Genomic DNA, 20,329 nt, shown 5'->3' with positions numbered 1-20,329 from the left:
GCACACTGTTTCGTGGTAAAGTTTCATGCCCACACCTATAAAAAAAGTCCATATATGCTCTTAAAAGTAAAGAAATCCAGACAGACTCCTGCAAATGTAGTGACCAGATGTCTGGTAGAAAATAGAAGCAACAAATTTATTTCGTTTTGCAATAGGACCAATCCCGAATTGACCAGGCCACAAACCTCAGCTCCCTGAGTTAGTACCAAAGAGTGTCCATAGGAGGCATCGTCTACTAAAAATAGCATTCAGGCATTATTGCATACCGTCTAGAAAACAATCACCTAAAGAGGATACAAGCCTATGTGATTCTATTACTCTACCGTTATTATAAGATAAGAATGTATCTTTGAGTATTCTGTTTTTTGTGCAATTTACTAGCAAGGCAACAAAGGTCACCATTAGCAAGAGGTACATTGTAATCCATGAAGGAGCATTATGCTAGCAATATCACCACTTGTGGTGTGGTTCTCATGCTATTATGAGGGTGAGGGGTGGGGGGGCATTCAGTTGGTATCTGGGATTAGAGGGAAATTATGGCATCTATCCTATTCTCTATTGGCTGTATGAAAGTTGTGCATGTGAAACTGTGCACCATGCCCTTATCCTCTGCACAGCCTTTCAGGCTGAACAACGTGTGTGTGTGTGTGTGTGTGTGTGTGTGTGTGTGTGCGTGTGTGTGCGCACCGTGACCTTATCCTCTGCACAGTCTTTCAGGCTGATCCAACACATGTTGTGTGTGTCTGTGTGTGTGTGTGTGCGTATGTACACCGTGCCCTTATCCTCTGCACAGTCTTTCATTCAGGCTGATCAACGTGTGTTGTGTGTGTGTGTGTGTGTGTGTGTGTGTGTGTGTGTGTGTGTGTGTGTGTGTGTGTGTGTGTGTGTGTGTGCGTGTGTACACCGTGCCCTTATCCTCTGCACAGTCTTTCAGGCTGATCAACACATGTGGGCCTAGGTCTTTACAATTCAAACTCAAAAGAGAAGGAAAATAAATCTGAAAAGATCAGTAGAAATTGTACAGCCCCGTTATGATGCAATGCCATTAGGTTATAGCTATACACAAGTTGCATGTACAAAAAATACCCTTATCTGGCCCTTACATGAAGAAAAAGTGTACAGGTAGTTAGATCATGCACAAACAGGGCCTCCGCACTTAGTATTGCTTCGCTGCCAAACAAATATGAGAAAATCAGGACCCCTACAATATCTAGCTTCAAATGCACGTATGGCTCATTCTCGAGGGTAAAGTCCTTAAGCCGATGAGTATATACAGCGCTGTGACGGCCCCCAGCAGACGGCCCCCAGTAAGGCCTCCATTGAGATGATGTCCCTGGACTGGAGCGTACTGAAATCCCGAAAAAATCCGCTCTCCTGCATCCAGCCAAGCCTCTTGTTCAGTCCGCACCACGAGTGTCTTGCTTTTTTTTGTATCTTTCGTTTTTTTTTCCCCCAGTCTTCACGCACCCTCAAATGTTTTAGTAGTCACTAGTAGCCTCGTGTTTAAAAGACAATGAGATCCTCATTGTGAGCCCTTGTCTATTAACCAAGACATGTCCCCTGTTCTGAAACAGAAATGGTGAGAGCAGGTTAGTATTGCAGATACAATGCTGCATTCTCTCTCATTCACATATGTTTCATTTACAAGCATTTTTCTGTGCAAATTGACTCTAACAGGTATAATAAATATGATACAGTATGTAGGATTGTTATGGCTGATTCAGCCTAGAAAAGCACTGTGTCAAAGATGGCTATTTTGTGTTTGAATGCAGGAATATGTTTTCATACTTGGCTTTACACTCAAGCATGAGAAACAGCACAGATATGGTCCTCAAAAGCTGTACAAAAGGAAAACTGTGCCGACTAGAAGACAATGGTTTCTCTAAGTCAGTAACTTTTCAAATACATTAACTCCAGATAGACAGTTATGTCAACCCATCCTGTTGCACAGTGTGTCTGGCAACATTTGGTCTCATGCTATTCTGCGGTGTGTGTGTGTGGAAATATTACAAATATAAAACGCTCATTGTATCTCTTCTCGCCGCCGTGGGGCCACGGTTAAGGAAAGGAATCACACTTACTCCACATCACGTTTCCTAATCGTCTTTCCGGAGCCAAAGACCTCTGCCACACGCGACACAATAGGGTCATAGTTCATGCTGGCCACAGCCACCACCTCCTCACTCCTGCAAGTAGGAACAAGAGGTAGCAACTCTTACTTAGAAAGATATGCCAGTATATTTCCGTCACAGTAGTGGCCATGTTGAGGGGTTTCACTTCTCAGTGGTTGCGCTAAAAAAAAATCTGACCTAATATCCAAATTTGGTTTTCGACATTCATTATTTCCACTTGGTGTGCACTGAATTGTACTTTTGTACAATTGTACAATTGTTTTAAATGTACTATTTTCTCCACAGAGTTTTTAAAAAATGTCTTAAACTAATGTAATGTATAAAGACATTTAAAAACAAACACATGACCACTTTGTGGTTTTATGTGTGGTAAATATGAGAAACCTTTAACTGTGCATACCAAGTGAAAATAATGTACAGCATGTATGAAAATATAAGTATTACGTATATAAACATCTTCAGAAAGTGACAAATAGACCAGAGGGAAGGATCCAGTGTGTTTGCAGTCAACTTAATCCTGTAGAATACAGTGTTTTGAATGGCTCCCTCTGGAGATAAGGTTGTATAGAAGATTGACACTTAACTTTAGGTAACTGTAAAAAAGGACATTACTTTGGTATGAGGTGTGTATGAGGTGTGTTTGATGTGTGTATGAGGTGTGTATGAGGTGTGTTTGTGGGATAAACCAACCAAAACAGACATGAAATACCTAAAGAAGTCCAGTAAACATGCTCAGGTGCTTTGAAATGAAGACTCACTTTGTGTAAAATGCAACAAATTTCAGGTCATCCAAATCTCCCTGGATGACGACATCATCAAACCCATCTCCGTATCCTTGACAACAAATGAGAAGAGACTTGAAAATACGAACATTATCTGTGCCTCGTGCTCTTTCAAGCTCTATTTTTAGCTGTAGCTTTGGATTGCACTCATGGTGCACCGTCGACCATATTCAAATACTATCTTCCTTTCCTGTGATCAGAAAATGACTGTCAGCGTTTATTACTTTGTGTAGACTTGCTTAGAAACAATCCATTCCAATCCAAAAAAAAAACATATTATGGGCTACACACCATTTCTGTACATTGTATTTTCTGATGACTATAGAAAATGAAAAGGAGACATGCTATTTGTGTTAGGCCTGTAGCTTTACCTGCATAGCGTATGCTCTTCCCAAACATGGCGCTCCAGAAGTATGGCACTGTCTTCACCTCCGTGGGTCTTCCAATCATGTTGAGAGCTGCCACCCGCCCTGCAGAAAAGCACAAGCGCATTCGATCGTTAATCAGACTCTGATAAAAGAAGTCTGATGAGAGCAAAGGAGAGCTCACAGTGACTGCTCCCACGCCTTGTGACAATGACATTCCTAAGCCTTCCATTAGAACTTAGCAGCTGATTATACTAGCATTTACAAAAATGTTTATTGTTAAGTACATTGTTAAATACACAAAATACTAATAATCATGAGATTTAGATTTTCAATAATTGTATGTATGTTATTTTGAATAAAACCGAGTGGTACAACATCATTAAAAGGAGGCTTTAAAACTACAAATGATATATAATTGTTTCAATTGTGTCTTTCAAAAAGACAATTACTATTATCCATACATCCATAGGGACCCTGCACTGTATTTGATTACTACTGGGCCCTACAGAGTGAAAGTAGGCATACCACAGGCATACCAATATTTACATGAATGAATGAATGAATGAATGAATGAATGAACACTGGAGTTAGCATCCCTACTCTTTACAATAGGTATATTTACATTAGGTAAGTCAGAACAGCAAATTTACTGAATGTATATACGGTATGTATTTTACAGACACCAGTATCCAAAAAAGGCTTAGATAATCCAGCTACCTTGGAATCAAACTCATCACCATAGTCAATATCTGTCTATACACAGGGCCACTGGTCTCAGACAGGTGTTAAGACAGGGAAATGCATGTGAACCAAAGACAGCGTCTGTGTGGTCGATACAGGACTCAGGACACGTCACCTGACGAAGGCAGGACGTATCTTACCATGCACATGGGCCATCTGCCAGTGGGGGATGTTGGCCTTCTTGTTGTTGCGCAAGGAGAGAGGGAACGTGACCACGTCTCCCCCAGCGAACACCCCTTCCACATTGGTCTGCATCGTCTGAGAAGGAAGAGGAGGAAGGGCATTTTGATATCAGTATTAGCGAACACCCCTTCCACATTGGTCTGCATCGTCTGAGGAGGAAGAGGAGGAAGGGCATTTTGATATCAGTATTAGCGAACACCCCTTCCACATTGGTCTGCATCGTCTGAGGAGGAAGAGGAGGAAGGGCATTTTGATATCAGTATTAGCGAACACCCCTTCCACATTGGTCTGCATCGTCTGAGGAGGAAGAGGAGGAAGGGCATTTTGATATCAGTATTAGCGAACACCCCTTCCACATTGGTCTGCATCGTCTGAGGAGGAAGAGGAGGAAGGGCATTTTGATATCAGTATTAGCGAACACCCCTTCCACATTGGTCTGCATCGTCTGAGGAGGAAGAGGAGGAAGGGCATTTTCATATCAGTATTAGCGAACACCCCTTCCACATTGGTCTGCATCGTCTGAGGAGGAAGAGGAGGAAGGGCATTTTCATATCAGTATTAGCGAACACCCCTTCCACATTGGTCTGCATCGTCTGAGGAGGAAGAGGAGGAAGGGCATTTTGATATCAGTATTAGCGAACACCCCTTCCACATTGGTCTGCAAGGTCTGAGGAGGAAGGGCATTTTGATGTCAGTATTCGGCACATTAAGAAATGTGAAAAGTTTGAGAATGGTGTTTGGTGCAGCGTTGGTACTAAGTGGGTCCTCAGTACCTTACTGACGGTGATAAAGGGTTAGGGTTAGGTTAAGTGGGTCCTCAGTACCTTAGTGACGGTGATAAAGCCCTTGGAGTCCATGTGTACGCCGCTCTGTTTCAGGAATGCAGTGGCTGGACCAGAACCTACGAGGACATTTAACAAAGTTCTTAACAGTTCATTTATTCAGAAGAATAATGCCTTTCTAAACCATCAACCTGACAGTGAAAATAATGATATATTCTGTGGTAGGAACTGAGAGCTGGTAAACTGAAGTAAGCTGAAGTAAAATGAGGTAAAATGAAGTAAACTGAAGTAAACCAGCTGATGAGCTCACCGGCACCGATGACGCACACGTCAGCTCGTAGGACCTTGCCGCTTTTGAGGACCACTTCTTTTAACTCCATGAGAAAACACATACACATACACACATGGGTATCAAAACTGACATCAAATGCAAACAGTCTAAGTATCTGTGTGATACTCTGCTAATTGCAGCTGGAAGCACCCTGGTCTCCAGCGAGTAATTTACATATTTCAGTATTGTCAAATAACTCCAGGCTACACACTGCTACACACTTTCCAAATGAGGTACCATTAAGAGTGAGTATCCTATGACTATGCAGTAGGTGGACCCCAGACTCCCAAGCTGGGAGTGTGTAGGCAGCTGGATGACCCATCTTTTACCACACACCAGGGTACTCCCTACTTTGGTTAAGTTCTAGAAGGTTCTATGAAGGTGTTGCTGTATATCCATCTTTTGCCACACCTACTCAGACACACAAACACACACACATACACACACACACACACACACACACACTGAATACAGAGCTGAAACGTTCCTTTACAGCTGTAATTGCCATAGAGGCAATTATTTTACAAAGACCTTCCCATAAGGATTCTTAGTGGAACGATGAAGAAAAAACTGGTCAGATAATGCAGTAAACCACCTGCTTAGGTGTAGGCTTCCTAATACCAAGCCGAGTCTCTCACTTTATGGGTACCTGTCCATGATGGCCACGCATCTCCGACACCTCATTCAGCATGTAGAACTTCACCCTGTTTGTCTCAAAGAGCTGCAGAAGGAGGAATTCAAGACGTGGGGTTAAGAATACTAGCTTTCAGGGTAGTGTGTTCACAGTACGAGGCATCGAACGGAAAGTAATGTCAAATGACCTGTCTCGTGTGTCATTGTTCATACAAAATCAATCAAGGATGTTTTAAGCGCAGGTCTTAAGCTAAGGCTTAACATGCGGGGGGGGGGCAGCAAATCCAAAATTGACTGTCTGTGCATATGCCATTCAAAATAGAATATAATAGAATCACATTAACATGATATATAGCAAGAAGTTTAAAGTGCGCTCTGAATCTCTTCGTTTTCATCATAGTAATACCTTCATTATGGCTTTGCCCACTTTCTCTCCAAAAACCTTCCGGAAGGGGATCACCTCTCTCCCAATGACTGACACTGAATGGGCCTTGTCTGTGAGGGCTGCGGCCACCTCCATACCTAAATCACACCACAACATTGATCACCTCGTTATAATGTCAGTCATCCAACATCATAAACAGAATTACTCCCAAGCCACCTAATAATATGTGCCAAGTTAATGTGCCCTGGGGATTGACATAAAGCATTAGAATCACTCCCTCATAGAATAATGACATTGTATCAGTGGGTGTGAATGTGAGTGTAACACTGACCTATGAAGGACGTTCCCACGATGACGGCGTTCTTGTTGTTGGCTAGCCGAGCTATGCTGTTAGCATCCTCGGGGTTCCTGGGGTGGAACACGTTCTCCACATCCTTTCCTATGTAGTTCAGTGGCTTGGGCCTTTAAGGAACGTGAGCACACATATAAAACAAATATGAAATTGTTGAGATGGATGCAGAATAAGGGGGGAAGAAAAACAAGGATAAATCTGTATAGTGGTCAGAGCTTAACAATTGATCCAACTACTTTTCAAAATGAGGAAGAAGACAATCAAGACAGGGGGGGGACTTTACCAAGAAAGCCAGAGACAAGTGTTAGAACAGTCTGCATTTACCCCCTTTCCCTTGACATGCCTTTGGGGTAGTTGATCATCTCAGACTGGTTTAGTAGAGATGGCCAGCAGAGAGCCTACAGATGACCTTGAAAACTAATCGGATGTCAAGAGGACATCGAAGGCCTTATGGTAGCCTTGAATAGACAGAGTCCGCGGTCACCAAAGCATCAACACTTTCATCAAACATGACTGCTCCATAGCAGACTGACAAACCCAACAAATGGAAAAGCAGCAGGAAATAGGCTGCAGGACCAGACAAGCTGGCAGAGAGAGACTGTCCTCAGGCAGAAAGCCACAGAAGGAGGGAAAAGATGGGAAAATAGGGCCCAGCTTCTCCTTTAAACAAAAACGACCCTGGATGAAGATGGGCTATTCAAAGTTAACATCCAGATGAAACGGTTGGTTATAATGAAGCTCAAACTGAAAAAAAAAGAGACTAAAAGGTTACTTCTGGAAGATGAGGTTGGGAACCTGTAGAAGAGAGGGAACGACCCAAGGCTCAGGAAGCTTCTGGACTGAGAAAGATGCAGAGACTGACAGAGGCTATGCAGAGTTTCCGTGAACAAAATGCTAAAGGACAAAATGTAAGCCAGTCAGGCATTTGAACTCAAGATGGAAGCTGCTAAGCTCCAGAAGACAAGACACAAGGCCCAAGAAGTTCAAAGTTCAAAGTTCAAAATCTGCTAGCGTGCCAAAACCAGATTGAGCAGTGTGTAGAGGAAGGGACCAAAGGTTTCCAGGAGTTTCCGGAGGCCAAGCGCTGGAGGGTACGCCACGGTGCTGAAGGGAACGCCACGGCATAGCTGACGCCGAGGAGTTAAAGTTGCAATAGTTCAAAGGTCAGCAAAGCCTCATCACATCCAAGGAGTCCAGGAAGTACAAAACAAGCCAATGAGATTCCTGCTTGTTTGCAAGAGACAAAAATATACCATTGAGAAAGTCTGTCACTGCCACTTTAAGTGCAGAGATCACAAAACTGCAAAGCCACAAAAAGCTTGTGAACGAGAGAGATGGACTGAAAAAGCCGTAGAAAGCTTGTGAATGAGAGATAGACTGAAAGCTTGTGAATGAGAGCGATGGACTGAAAAAGTGGTCTCAGCGGGCAGGATAAGCTGAAGTGATGACACTGGAGAAGTCCAAGCAGCACAGAAAATGAAAGTGCTTGAAATGAAGGCGCTTGCGAGGACAACAAAAGCTTTGGGAGAAACTAGCTTCAGGGTGCACAAAATCCTGGACATCAGCACAAAAAAAATCAAGATCCAGTGGCAAGATTCCTGAGATTGGTGTAGTTGTGACGACAATACGAAGAAAGTCTTTGACGCCGTGAAATGGTGTGAGAGTGGAATTAGGGGGAAGAAGACTGGGAGACTTATCCTATGACAGCGTAGCAACAACCAAAAAGGTGACAACTGAAGAAAAGGAGAAAAGGAAAAACAGTTGGCAAGAATTTTGCAAGATTTAAATAGTAAGGATTGATTGCGGTAGGGTAAGGACTGCATTCTTAGAGTGATAGTGGAATCTAACCAGACAAAAAAAAATGCATGCATCAAGCCCTGAGAGAGAAGAGTAGGACACTCTTATAATATCAGTACACTGAAATAATATCAGTCAAGCATGTGATTAAAGGAACAGCGATGTCAGCCGACTAATCAGCTGACTAATCTGAAGGATTGAAGGCTTCAGGGAACAGCCACGCCCTATTCTAGTGTGTAGAGAAGGGAGAGCGCAGTCACCCCGCCCGGACTTGAACCCGGGTCTACAAGGGTGCACAAACTTGCACTCTGACAGCAACGCCAAAGAGCCAGTCTCGATGGCATGGCAGTCAGGGCACATACTCATCTGTGGTGACGGCACTACATGGAAAATGAAGCCAGAGTAGACACAGCCACAGCAAACAAGGCCAGGAATATACAGTACCAGTCAAAAGTTTGGACACACCTTCACATTTTTTTGAGAAGTGTTTTCTTTACTTTTATTATTTTCTACATTGCAGATTAATACTGAAGACATTTAAACTACGAAAGAACACATATGGAATGATGTACTAAACAAAAAAAGTGTTATCTACCGTGTAGAAAATAATAAAAGTAAAGAAAAAAACTTCTCCAAAAATGTGAAGGTGTGTCCAAACTTTTGACTGGTACTGTAGCTGTCTTCCGTCGTGGAGCAGGCATGGATCTTCACAAGAACCAAGAGAATTGGTAGAAGCTGAAGCCTGCCTGATCACCTCTTTTGATCTCACGCCATGTATGTTGTTTGGGCATTTCAGGTTGTGTCTGTGGATGTCAAGGCGAAGACTGTGACTTTTCAGGATGGCTTCAAGATGGAGTACAGGAAGCTGCTCATTGCTACAGGAAGCAAGTAAGTCTTGTTTGACTTCCTGTTACACTAGCACCTCTTTTGTAGCGGACGCAGCGGCATTTTGGGTCGAACAGAGAGGCAAAGACACAGACCTACAACAAATGAGAAGAAGCCCCTAGAATCAGTTTTAAATATGGAAAGAGCTTTAAAAAAAGAGCCTCTATGATTTCTGCTGTCTCCCACAAAGGTCTGCTGTGAAGAAACAAGACACACGCAGAGCACCAGAGTAGGTGACATCCTGAAATGAGAAACATTATAGTTACACAGGTCCTATTCACCGAGCCATTTAGACTTCGGATCTCAGAGGCAGAGGAATCAAGTCAACAACTGTTATAAAGCCCTCCTGTGGCACACTAGGAGACAGGGGACAATGTACAACCAACTCATTAAAGGACTACAGCTGCAGGATAAGAAAAAAGTGGAGGAAGATAGTGAAGATGGAAGACTCCCCAGAAACCTACACCCAATTAAACGAATTCCAAACACAACACTTCCCTTAATTAACAAAGAAGTTCTGTTGGACGGAAGCGGTAATTCACACAAACACCTGGCCCAACATCTGGAAAACACCCCAGAACCTTCCACCCCACCACAGGGGTGCATCACTAATCTTAACCAATCACAGACTTAGTTGCATAAGTACCAGGCAGCCCACTTAGTAGTATCCAATGAGTGACTACATACTAAGATGTACCCAATGACTATCTGCTTATTAACATAGAACCAATCATGGTAGGCCACAACGCACAGTGAAATGAGGAGTCCACCTAGGAGGACTGAGTTTGAGTCACAGGGTCCTGAATATGTCACAATACAAGTGAATAAACCACAGAACATAATACAAATACATTTCAATCAACTGTATTCAAATATACATGCATATGTGCATTCAGATAACATACATGCAACACATGTAATGTTTAAATACAGATTTTCAATGTTATGTCCAAACTGGTCAGTTGATGATCTAGACCAGAATGTCGTTCACATCTGTCAAGGCAAGAGCCTGAGACAGCTAGTGTAACAGGAAGTCAAAAAAGACTTACTTGCTTCCTGTAGCAATGAGCAGCTTCCTGTACTCCATCTTGAAGCCATCCTGAAAAGTCACAGTCTTCGCCTTGACATCCACAGACACAACCTGAGATGCCCAAACAACATACATGGCGTGAGATCAAAATGGGATGGTAGAGGAGAGTCATATTGACATTCATTCTAAAAAAATCAAAAATCAAATAATAGACCACTTTGGGGGATCAATAATAGCTCTTAATCTCTGCACGTAAGGTATTAGCCGCCAACCTCTGAAGGTGTGTAACATTAATGTTGTGATGAGGTAAGCAAGCAGATATTTAAATTCACAAAATCTTACATTTTTGTTGATGTAAGGCAATAAGTCCCTATTATGCCTTAAGGGAGGAGAAGTTAATGTCTCTAGATAAGTGATATTCACCTCAGGTCTGCAAGTATGCAAGTGAATATTGATAACAGATCTCTTCTGGTCAGCATGTCTTTAATGTACAGGTTGCAAGATATTCCCAGGATAGCATGTGGCATGCCATAGTATAATGAGTTTGATGCTTAAATAATTGTCAGTGCATCATGTGTGTGTGTGTGTGTGTGTGTATGTGTGTGTGTGAGAGAGTGTGTGCGCGTGTGTGTTGTATGACTGATTTTCTGACATTCTGTTTCTAACCAGTCTCTGTTCTCTCCCTTATAGTAGGACCTTTACCTGCAAATGCTGTTGCTGTTGACTGTGATAACATTGTTCCTCATCACCATAACCAACAATTTCACATACACATATAAGGCAACTTATCTCTGTCCACTCACTCTGTCTCTTCTCTTCCCCTCATACTCTCCACTATGGGCTGCTGCTGCAGTCTTTCTACCCGATCTACACACACACACACACACACACACACACACACACACACACACACACACACACACACATACACACATACACACACACACACACACACACACACACACACACACACACACACACACACACACACATACACACATACACACACACACACACACACACACACACACACACACACACACACACACACACACACCCTCCTACTCTATCTCCACTGTGGGATGCTGCTGCAGTCTTTCCACCCGATCTACCTGCAGAAACCCTCGGCTTACAGCTGCCCATTCCCACCAAACTATTACGCACAAATTCCACCCTATGCTTATAACTCATACTGTATTCCAGCCTATTTACCCGTGATATAAACAAATGCCTTAGTTTACATCGTTTTCTGCTTCATTGCATTGCAGTTCCTTAAAATAGCAACCTTATGAGTATACTGCCTAAGCACTAAGGTGTTCTACAACCAGTACTTTAAATGCTGGCTCTCTCCATTTTTATCCACTATTAATTCAGTGTAAGTCATGTACAGTATATACCATCTTGTATGTTTCATGGAATTATGAAATGGCCCTCTGTGTGCTAATATGGTTTATCCCCTAACATGTGTATGAATCCATCCTCCCTTCCCTTCTGCAACCCCTTCTATCTCTATCTCTCTACCTGGCCAACCCTAAGCAGATGGGTCCCCCCTTTGAGCTGGGGCTCTGCTCAAGGCTCCTTCCTGTTAAAAGGGAGTTTTTCATTTGGCCCAGTCGCCTTAGTGCTTGCTCTAGGGGGTTCATGCTCTGGGCTCTGTAAAGTTCCTAGAGACAATTTCAATTGTTATTGGCGCTATATAAATAAAATTGAATTGATACATTTCCATAGGGGAACTGTATTAGCAACAAATCTTTTCAGATGTTAGATCTCAGCACGTGATCTATGAATGTAACTACAGCTAATAAGTATTGGATGTTGTCAGGGACTAAAGTCAGGAAGAGAGTGGTGGTCTTACCTCCTTCTCTGTGAGCAGCTCAATATCATGGGTCTGCAGGAACTCAGCGGAACGGAGCCGTAGCTGTTCTGCTGTGCTCTCCAGGGACTGGGGAACAATCATTTCATAAGCGTCAAAAAGTGCTAAAAACATGTTATGAATAAAGAAATAAATAACTGCTAATATGACAAAATCATCTAGGGTGTATGGTTTATGTTAATTTGGTGATATGTTTGGTTTTCTATTATTGTTTATTCAGTTAGCCTATTGTTTGATTGACACAGCTTCCCAACATTATAATAATAATAATAATAATAATGAATTGTATTTATATAGCACACTTTAAAATACAAGGAAGACTCAATGTACTTTACAGGGTTAAACAATCAATCACAGTAAAATAAAAAAGTAATAAAAACAGTAAAGTCAGACAAAAAAAATAGGATAATATAAAATTTTAATAAATAATAAATACAATTTAAATAATTAATAAAATCATAATGAACATAGGTCATAAATATGCTCTGGGACTTAAGTCTCTGGTGAGTGGTAAGCGTCTGTACAAACCTTACTCAGTTTTGGTCTGTCAAACGGCAGATGTTTGTCCATGGTGACCATGACGATGCGATCGGTGAAGCCCTCCTGTCGTAGCGTCTCAGCACAGACCAGTCCAGCTGGGCCTGGGAACGGGAGAGAGGGAACGGGAGAGAGGGAAGGGGCTCTGTTGTAGCTGACAGTTGTAGAGGACTGATACAGGTTTCCTTTTATGTACGTATGCAAGTTTGTTGGGTTCAGCCGTATGGTTATACTTCTCGAGTCTTAAATCAGTCTGAGAATCAAAATGATTGACAAAGAACACGGAGAGGACTTTTTCTAGGACTGGGTAGAATGGAGAGCGGATGGCAATGGCAAAAGTATACACCCTGGAATGCAGAATCTGTCAATGAGTTTAGACTTTACATTTTGTATTTAAAACGTGGTTAATGCTAATCATTGTAATATGGAAAACATAGCTTTTAAACGTCAAAGTTACTTAAATTGTTGCTTATCATTTCAATAGTGGCACCATGGCACATTGATATGGTGGTCAGAGGTTTCTCCAATGTTTCTCTCACCTGCTCCAATGATGAGAACATGGCTGAAGCCCGTGCTAGAGTTGATGACAGCTGAACACTTGGACATGGCCTGTGTCCGTCTTTGTGTTTGTAGAGCCTGGACAGGAAGTGAGGTCACAAAGTTAATGAGCCACCTATACAACATCCTCCGACTGAAGTGAATTTGCTTGCAAACACAACACCGCAAACACGGAGGGAATGTGTCACCTGCTTGTTTGCTCGAATGATCACCCTGTCCTTTTCAACTCTAACCTGAACCAAAGAGAGAGAAAGGGCACAGGTCCATCTTTAGTTCCCCCATACTGAGAGTGCTGCGCATACCTCAGGGTGAGAGATGAAGACAAAGGAAGGTTACCTGAAAGATGGGTAGACTATCAAGGCCTGGGAAGTCTTCAATGTCTCCCGTGGCGATGTCGAAACACGCACCATGCCACGGACACCGAATACGCCCTTTAGATAGGACACCTGGAGGGAACGGCAAAACTTGCGGTGAGAGCATTCCCTGTAGAGGCCGTAGCTTAGAATGCTTTTGGCAGGAACAGGGTTCTTCCAAGAACTTCCACACAAAGAATTGTCTGTACAAAAAGTGTTTTAACCTCTACAAGACCCAGTGTAGCGGACATAGAATTGTCTGACGCAGAATTGTCAGAAAGACAAAAAAGATTATATTTGCTAGGTTGTTAGAGTAAGCTTTATGTAGATGTTTGGTATCTCTTAATGGTTATTTTTTGTATCTTTTTTTAAATAATTTTGAATAAGTACATGAGTAAGTGTTACATGAGTAAACGTTCACATTATATGCCATGCAGAAGATGCACATTTAAATGTTAAACAGTTTGCCTGGGGAGAGAAAAAGGTCAGCGAATGATAGATCGCTCTCCCTAATGAGCACTGTAACACCATCTGGCATCTGAACAGGGCAGATCTCCTCACCTTTGACCAGCGGTGCCCCATAGTGTGGGCACTTGTGCCCGATGGCAGAGAACTCTCCGTGCTCCTTGATGAGCAACGCTCTGCCTGTCCCCAGGTCCACCTCTCGCATCCTGTGTGAGGGACAAGAACCTTGAATATTGGTTGTGTATCATAGAACTAATCAAGATGGTATCCTCCTGTCCGTTTAGTCATGGCGTATCTGCTATGTGACATACTGTATGTTATAGAAATAATTGCTAAATAAATAAACAAGCAAATCATCATGGCTATTCTATCTGTTTCAATTCACTTTAAAAAAAAAAAAAAAAATTCTGCCATATTCATCCTTCTGTGCTTGCTTAATGATGACCAGTGACCTAATCCTCAGTGTACAGCATGGTACCACACAGCTCAGTGGCCTTACTGTCCATTCTCCAGGTCCTTCACATGGCACACGGTGGCCTCCACGTAGTCCCTGGGCTTGTGTGAGGGCCTGAAGGTGGCCGAGGCGTCCTCATCGGAGCCGTGGCCCAGGGCTCCGTTGGGTCTGCTGTCGGAGAAGGGGCTGGCCTTTCCGTTTGGAGACATCACATCGGCCTCTTTCTCTTTGTCCAGCAGGGTGAGCTCCACCTTGACCTCTACTGCAAGCAAAGGACAGGCTGAAAACACAGGTTCCCTCACCGGACTGGTTTGTATGCATGTTGGTTGGTTGGTTGATAGATTTTTTTTCTTTAAGGTTATAGTTATAATTAAGGTATTAAGTAGACACGTTTGTTCAAAGCGACTTATAAAAACATTGGATAAAATCAGTAAAGACAACAATGAAAAAATTATAACAAAACTCATAATGAAGTTAAATTATATTATTACAACAACAACAACAATAATTATTATTAGTGTTGTTGTGGTTGTCGTTGAGAGGGGGAATAGAGCTGAATCATAGCATTTAAATGAGCTGGTGCCGATCCAATAGGCGAGAGTGAGAGATTACATGTGTCCCCTTTGGCTGATCCAAAACCTAATGTGCCACCCCATTCTGAATCATCTGCCATGGTCTCACCACGCATGAAGGCAGGCCTGTTAAAATCGCATCGCAATTGTTTAGCTTAGAAAGAACCAGGGCCTGCACAGGAAGTTGTGTAGCATATTGTGTGAGAGGTCTGATCTTCCGAATGCGAACCGGCAAGATCTCGAGAAAGAAGCTACTACGCACTCAGAAAAATGAAGTTGTCAAGTTTCATGCAGTTTTAGTTGGGGTCAATGAAGATATGAACATTTTGTCAGGATAGAAGCCGAATTGGTTGGGAATTCAAGGAGCTCAGATTTCAAAAGATTGAGCTGAAGGTGACGATCCCTCATGCAAACTGAAATATCACTGAAGTATGCAGAAAATTCAAGCCAATACTGTGGAGTCGTCTGGGGGGAAAGACAAGTACGGTAGAGTATCATCCACAACTCATGGGAACGGATGATGTCACCTAAGGAAGTGATGAAAATAGAAGCAGGAGCGGTCCAAGTACCAAACCCTGAGGTACACATGCAGAGGTGGTGAGATTTGGACACTTGTCCCTGCCAAGACGCTTTGAATGAATGTCAACTGAGGCACCAACCAACCTCTCCGCAAAATTCCCAGTTCGGACAGCATAGAGGGGAGGATGTGTGAGAGTATTGTCATGCCATGCCCTTGATGAATTAGACTCACGGCACAGGATACATAATAGGTAAGGCTGTTTAAGTGTTACCACTCATTCAGTCAGTGTGGTTGAGGAACCGTTAACAGTTGATAGCAGAGCTGCCTACAGAGAACTGCCTGGACTGACCATGTTCTCTCTTTGATTCTGTCAGGGCTTAGAAATAAGCACTGAAATCACCCTCTGAAAAACTTAGATCATGAAAAAGCTATTAAGGAGAAGAAGAGTCAAGCCTTTCTGTGTCATAATGTGTAAGACATTTGTGCCGTTCTGTGTCCTAATGTGTGAGACATTTGTGCCGTTCTGTGTCCTAATGTGTGAGACATTTGTGCCGTTCTGTGTCCTAATGTGTGAGACGTTTGTTCCGGAGCGTTGTCTTGTTCTTTTGCTCTTGTTTTGCTACACTCATCTCTTGTAGGATTTTCTTCCTCTGAAAAAGTGATTGTGTAACCGTTTTTTTCACTCTGCAGCAGTGAGAGGAGAACTCTCCTCAGCCGGAAAAATGTGCTGACCGTCCGCTTCTTACGACTTAATCTGGCTGGAATTCCAGCCTGCTGTGCGACTCTTAATTAAAATGAACGGAAAATCATAAGAGTGACTGTAGTAAATGCAGGCAATGAAACGAGAGAGAAAAAGCCATCATGGGCTCAAGGGTAGATCTGTGTTTGAACTGACGTTTGGTACAGGGTTATGGGTTTGGGGGGGGGGGGGGGGGGGGGTGGCAGTGTCAAGGGTAGATCTGTGTTTGAACGGACGTTTGGTACAGGGTTATGGGTTGGGGGGGGGGGGGGGGGGCGGTGTCTAAACAGGGGAATCTCCACTGCAGAGAGCAGACATGACAGTTTGTCAGTCTGTGCCAAAATCGCTTTATACAACGACAGGGTGCCAACAATGTTGGCATCTCACAGCCAGTCACAGAAATATTGATATTCATTCATGAGTTCATTGATAACCCATAAGGCCTGATTCTAGGGCCTCCTTTCATTTCGCTTTCGAATTCTGTTCTGGCCAGAGAGCGCCGCCACACATCCACACATCCACACAGGTCTCAATCTCTTTTTACTGACTTTCCAGACCAGAGTAAATCCAATCTGGATTTAAACAAACAGTAGTTTTTGGAGAGCTTATTAGCTATAGTCTTTTTTTTCCAGGCTGCTTTAGAGCCTGTGAGTTTGTTCAGGGAAGTGGATTGTTACCACAGGATACAGTATTCAGATTATAACCTCTGTTTACTGACACAGGAGGTGAACTAGATTCATTAACGGTTACCTGTAAGTTTATCAATTCCTATTTAGCATGCTTTACAATGCAGTGATCCAGGTCAGCAGCAGTAGGCATATTACACTCGCCACTTCATTCACTTCATTAATCTGAAATGTGTTCAGTTATTAAATCAATGTGTTTTACTTGTGAAATAATATATAGACTCGGCCACTCAAAAATACTCTACCTCCCATTTATAAGAAATATTGGGCTCTCAGCTAATACAAATACAGAGACCTTACTAAATCATCTTTACACTCTACCTAATTATTCCTTTGGTTTGACCATGACAAGTTTCTTTAACACGTTACTCATTAACGATGCTATGACTTCTGTTAGTCTCCTTTACAAGCTGCCTCTGATTTTTGAGGTACACCTGGTTGTGACAGACACAGACACATGATACTTATATTATATATTATTATTATATTACATATTTGTTGGCATTATGCTGACTATGACATGGCTATGGTGTGTGCGGGGCCATTTTGAGGCATATGCCAGCTGTAACAGCCACAGGCCTGTAAGGGTGCACATGTCACAATCAATGTCAATGCCACAGTGGAACACTCACACATGGAGAGACAGACCGAGTATAGTGAATCCCAAGTGTACTCTATATCCACTTAATAGAATCACCATAGCAAGATCCTTTAGCGCAGCGGTTCCCAAACTTTTCATGGCAAGACTCCTTTGACAATGAAAAAATATGTATAAATAAATGATTTAATAATTGCCGCGTACCCCTAACACCGCGGTGCAAAGACTGAGAGGCTCATTTAGCCTATAACCTGTTAGATACCCATAAGCTGCCAAATAACTCTAACAGGTGCATAATGTTATTATAAGTGTCTGACAACATGAAAAGGATCCCTACAGAGATAGGCCTGTGTCTGTTTACCTCAATAGCTGTAAAGGGCGGATGTTAATGATTTGTTTATGTTTATGTTACTCATGAATTAAACTTTATATCCAAAGCAATCTAAATATTGCCCAATTCATCAGTTTGTATGAATGAAAAATGTAGTGTTCTATTTTTTGCTAACGTTAACTAATTAATTTAATTAATATTACGTAATGGGACCTCAAAGAAAAACGTTAAAGTAATCTCCAGTTATTTTATATTTTTTTGCTGAACGTCATGGAATTTATGCATTCATGTAATGGGTCTCAAAATAACAAGATAAAGCAAGATACACAAATAAATGTACCAAAATCATCGCTGAACCGTCATTCATCATCCGTGTCAATCAATTCATGCCAAAAATTGTGAAATGTGTGGAAATTCAGGAACGAGGACTATACCACTACGAGGACTATACCAACCCCACCATGAAAGAGTACAGCAGAGCTGTCAGAGCTTGTCCCAACCACCAAGTTGCTACGACACACTGTGAGAATGAGGTAACACACAACACAACACAACACAACACAAACACACTGTGAGAATGAGGCAACACAACACAAACACACTGTGAGAATGAGGCAACACAACACAAACACACTGTGAGAATGAGGCAACACAACACAACACACTGTGAGAATGAGGCAACACAACACAAACACACTGTGAGAATGAGGTAACACAACACAAACACACTGTGAGAATGAGGTAACACAACACAACACACTGTGAGAATGATGCAGCGCAAACCAGGCCAACTCACATCCCACATTCTAGTGGTTCACAACAGAAAACTGTCATGCAAAATGTCAGTCACTGTAGCGAAAGGAGAGAGCAGTCACCCCGCTCACGAGTCGTGATGGCACTCCGTCACAGTCACACTGAGGCTTTGTACTTATGTAAGAAGGTACAAGCGACGTCTGACATGCAGTTGTCTTGGCACTGGTGCTGTCATCTCTGTTAGTCTTGGAGTGAGTCACTATAAACACAAATATCCTGCCGAGTGCCATGTCAAATATCACTTCTGGCCATGCCAGTGGCACCAGAGTGTAAGATGCTGTGTTAACATGTGCCGCTGCTGGGGGTCCACTGGATTGGTGGGTGACCTTGAGCGATAAGGATGTCCTCATACTCACACTGTTTAAGAATTAGTGAACCATGACAGCTATAGAGTATTTAGCATCTGTTTAAAAAAACAACCGCTGTAATTGTCCAATCTCATATTCTGGACCCGGCTGCAATGTGATCTCCCTGCAGAACACCTTTGAGACTCTCACCGTAGTATCACATTCTATGCCCTATGACCTCAAGACCTCTTTCATTTCCCTATTAAGCAACCGCTGCATTTTTAGCATGGGTGGCTATATGTGGTGGTGAAGTGGGACAAACCATATCCCCTTTTTTCATCACCTTGACTCAGAGAACAACTCTCCACCTCCAGGTTCTCACAATATAGATATATATGTATCTGTTAAGAGCCTTTTTCGCCCAATCTAAAATACACTGCGCGCACATAGCAACTGGACATAAAAAACAATCCATCGCCCTCCCACTGTGGCCTGACTGCTATGTCGTTGTTCTGCTCTCCAAAAAAGCCCCCCCCCCCACACCAACCCCCCCCCCCCACACCAACCCCCCCCCCCCCCCCCCCCAGAGCAGAACAGCCCACACCAACCCCCCCCCCCCCCGAAGCAGAACAGCCCACCCCCCAGGAGCAGAACAGCCATTGCATTGAGCAGCCACGCTCCAGGGCCCGCCCACCTGACAGCCACTGGCCTCTTTCTTCTCAGCCATCAAAAGAAGGAACAGCAATCACATTGTGCAATATTTGAAACCATACTCATAATTTTAACCATGTAATCCTCTTGAATGCAGTTGCAGTAGAGAGCATTAAAATTCCTCCTCCTCAAAAAACGCCTATGCTGTGTAGAGGGCTGTCAGGCAAGCCATTTCTGTGACCTATATATAGCTGGGTGCCAATTATTTCAGGATTTGAAAAGGGGGTAGGTTAAGTTATTTTTTTTGTTTAAATGGAGGTAAGGGGGGCGTGGGGGTGTGGGGTGCTGGGGGGTCACCTGGTTTGGGTTTGGAGAGGCATCCTCCCATGGTGGGCCCAGGGTGAAGCCAGGAGGCCCGTTTGAAGCAAGGCCAGGGAAGGAGGAGGTAGGGCTGGGTCAGATCTTCAGGTTGGGCCCCTGGGCTTGGGGGT

At 43.0% G+C, this 20,329-nt stretch overlaps 1 protein-coding gene across 2 annotated transcripts; it reads right to left on the bottom strand.

The window, feature by feature from the left end:
- Nucleotides 1–95: 95 nt before the first annotated feature.
- LOC116221148 (apoptosis-inducing factor 3-like) lies at nt 96–20,323 on the bottom strand. 2 transcript variants are annotated; one of them, XM_031570968.2, is made up of 19 exons: nt 20,196–20,323; nt 14,687–14,903; nt 14,284–14,393; nt 13,706–13,815; nt 13,558–13,602; nt 13,351–13,447; nt 12,803–12,915; nt 12,257–12,343; nt 10,421–10,512; nt 6,669–6,799; nt 6,359–6,474; nt 5,969–6,040; nt 5,299–5,362; nt 5,031–5,107; nt 4,164–4,281; nt 3,286–3,384; nt 2,891–2,966; nt 2,082–2,186; nt 96–1,565 (listed from the first exon to the last, which is right to left on the bottom strand). In XM_031570968.2, the coding sequence occupies exons 1-19, from the start codon at nt 20,224–20,226 to the stop codon at nt 1,523–1,525; spliced, it is 1,803 nt and encodes a 600-aa protein (XP_031426828.1). In that variant the 5' UTR covers nt 20,227–20,323; the 3' UTR covers nt 96–1,522. The 2 variants fall into 2 exon arrangements, with proteins under 2 accessions (XP_031426828.1, XP_031426829.1); XM_031570969.2 differs by having other exon boundaries at nt 14,687–14,900.
- Between the last annotated feature and the right edge of the window lie 6 nt (nt 20,324–20,329).

Source organism: Clupea harengus, chromosome 7 (assembly GCF_900700415.2).
Source record: "Clupea harengus chromosome 7, Ch_v2.0.2, whole genome shotgun sequence".
In the NCBI taxonomy this organism is placed as follows: Eukaryota; Metazoa; Chordata; class Actinopteri; order Clupeiformes; family Clupeidae; genus Clupea; species Clupea harengus.
The sequence above is the reverse complement of the archived record's forward strand: the minus strand, read 5'-3'. Positions and strand labels throughout refer to the sequence as shown.

What these genes read in the sequence shown, in the direction of transcription:
- LOC116221148 (XM_031570968.2), bottom strand. Translation starts at nt 20,226, where the DNA reads ATGGGAGGATGCCTCTCCAAACCCAAACCAG. An exon ending in CTCATTGCTACAGGAAGCAA is followed by an intron (nt 6,800 to 10,420) that starts GTAAGTCTTTTT and finishes CGTTCCTTAAAG; the next exon opens with GCCCAAGCCACTGAACTACA. An exon ending in GCAGATGGCCCATGTGCATG is followed by an intron (nt 3,385 to 4,163) that starts GTAAGATACGTC and finishes GCTTTTCTGCAG; the next exon opens with GGCGGGTGGCAGCTCTCAAC.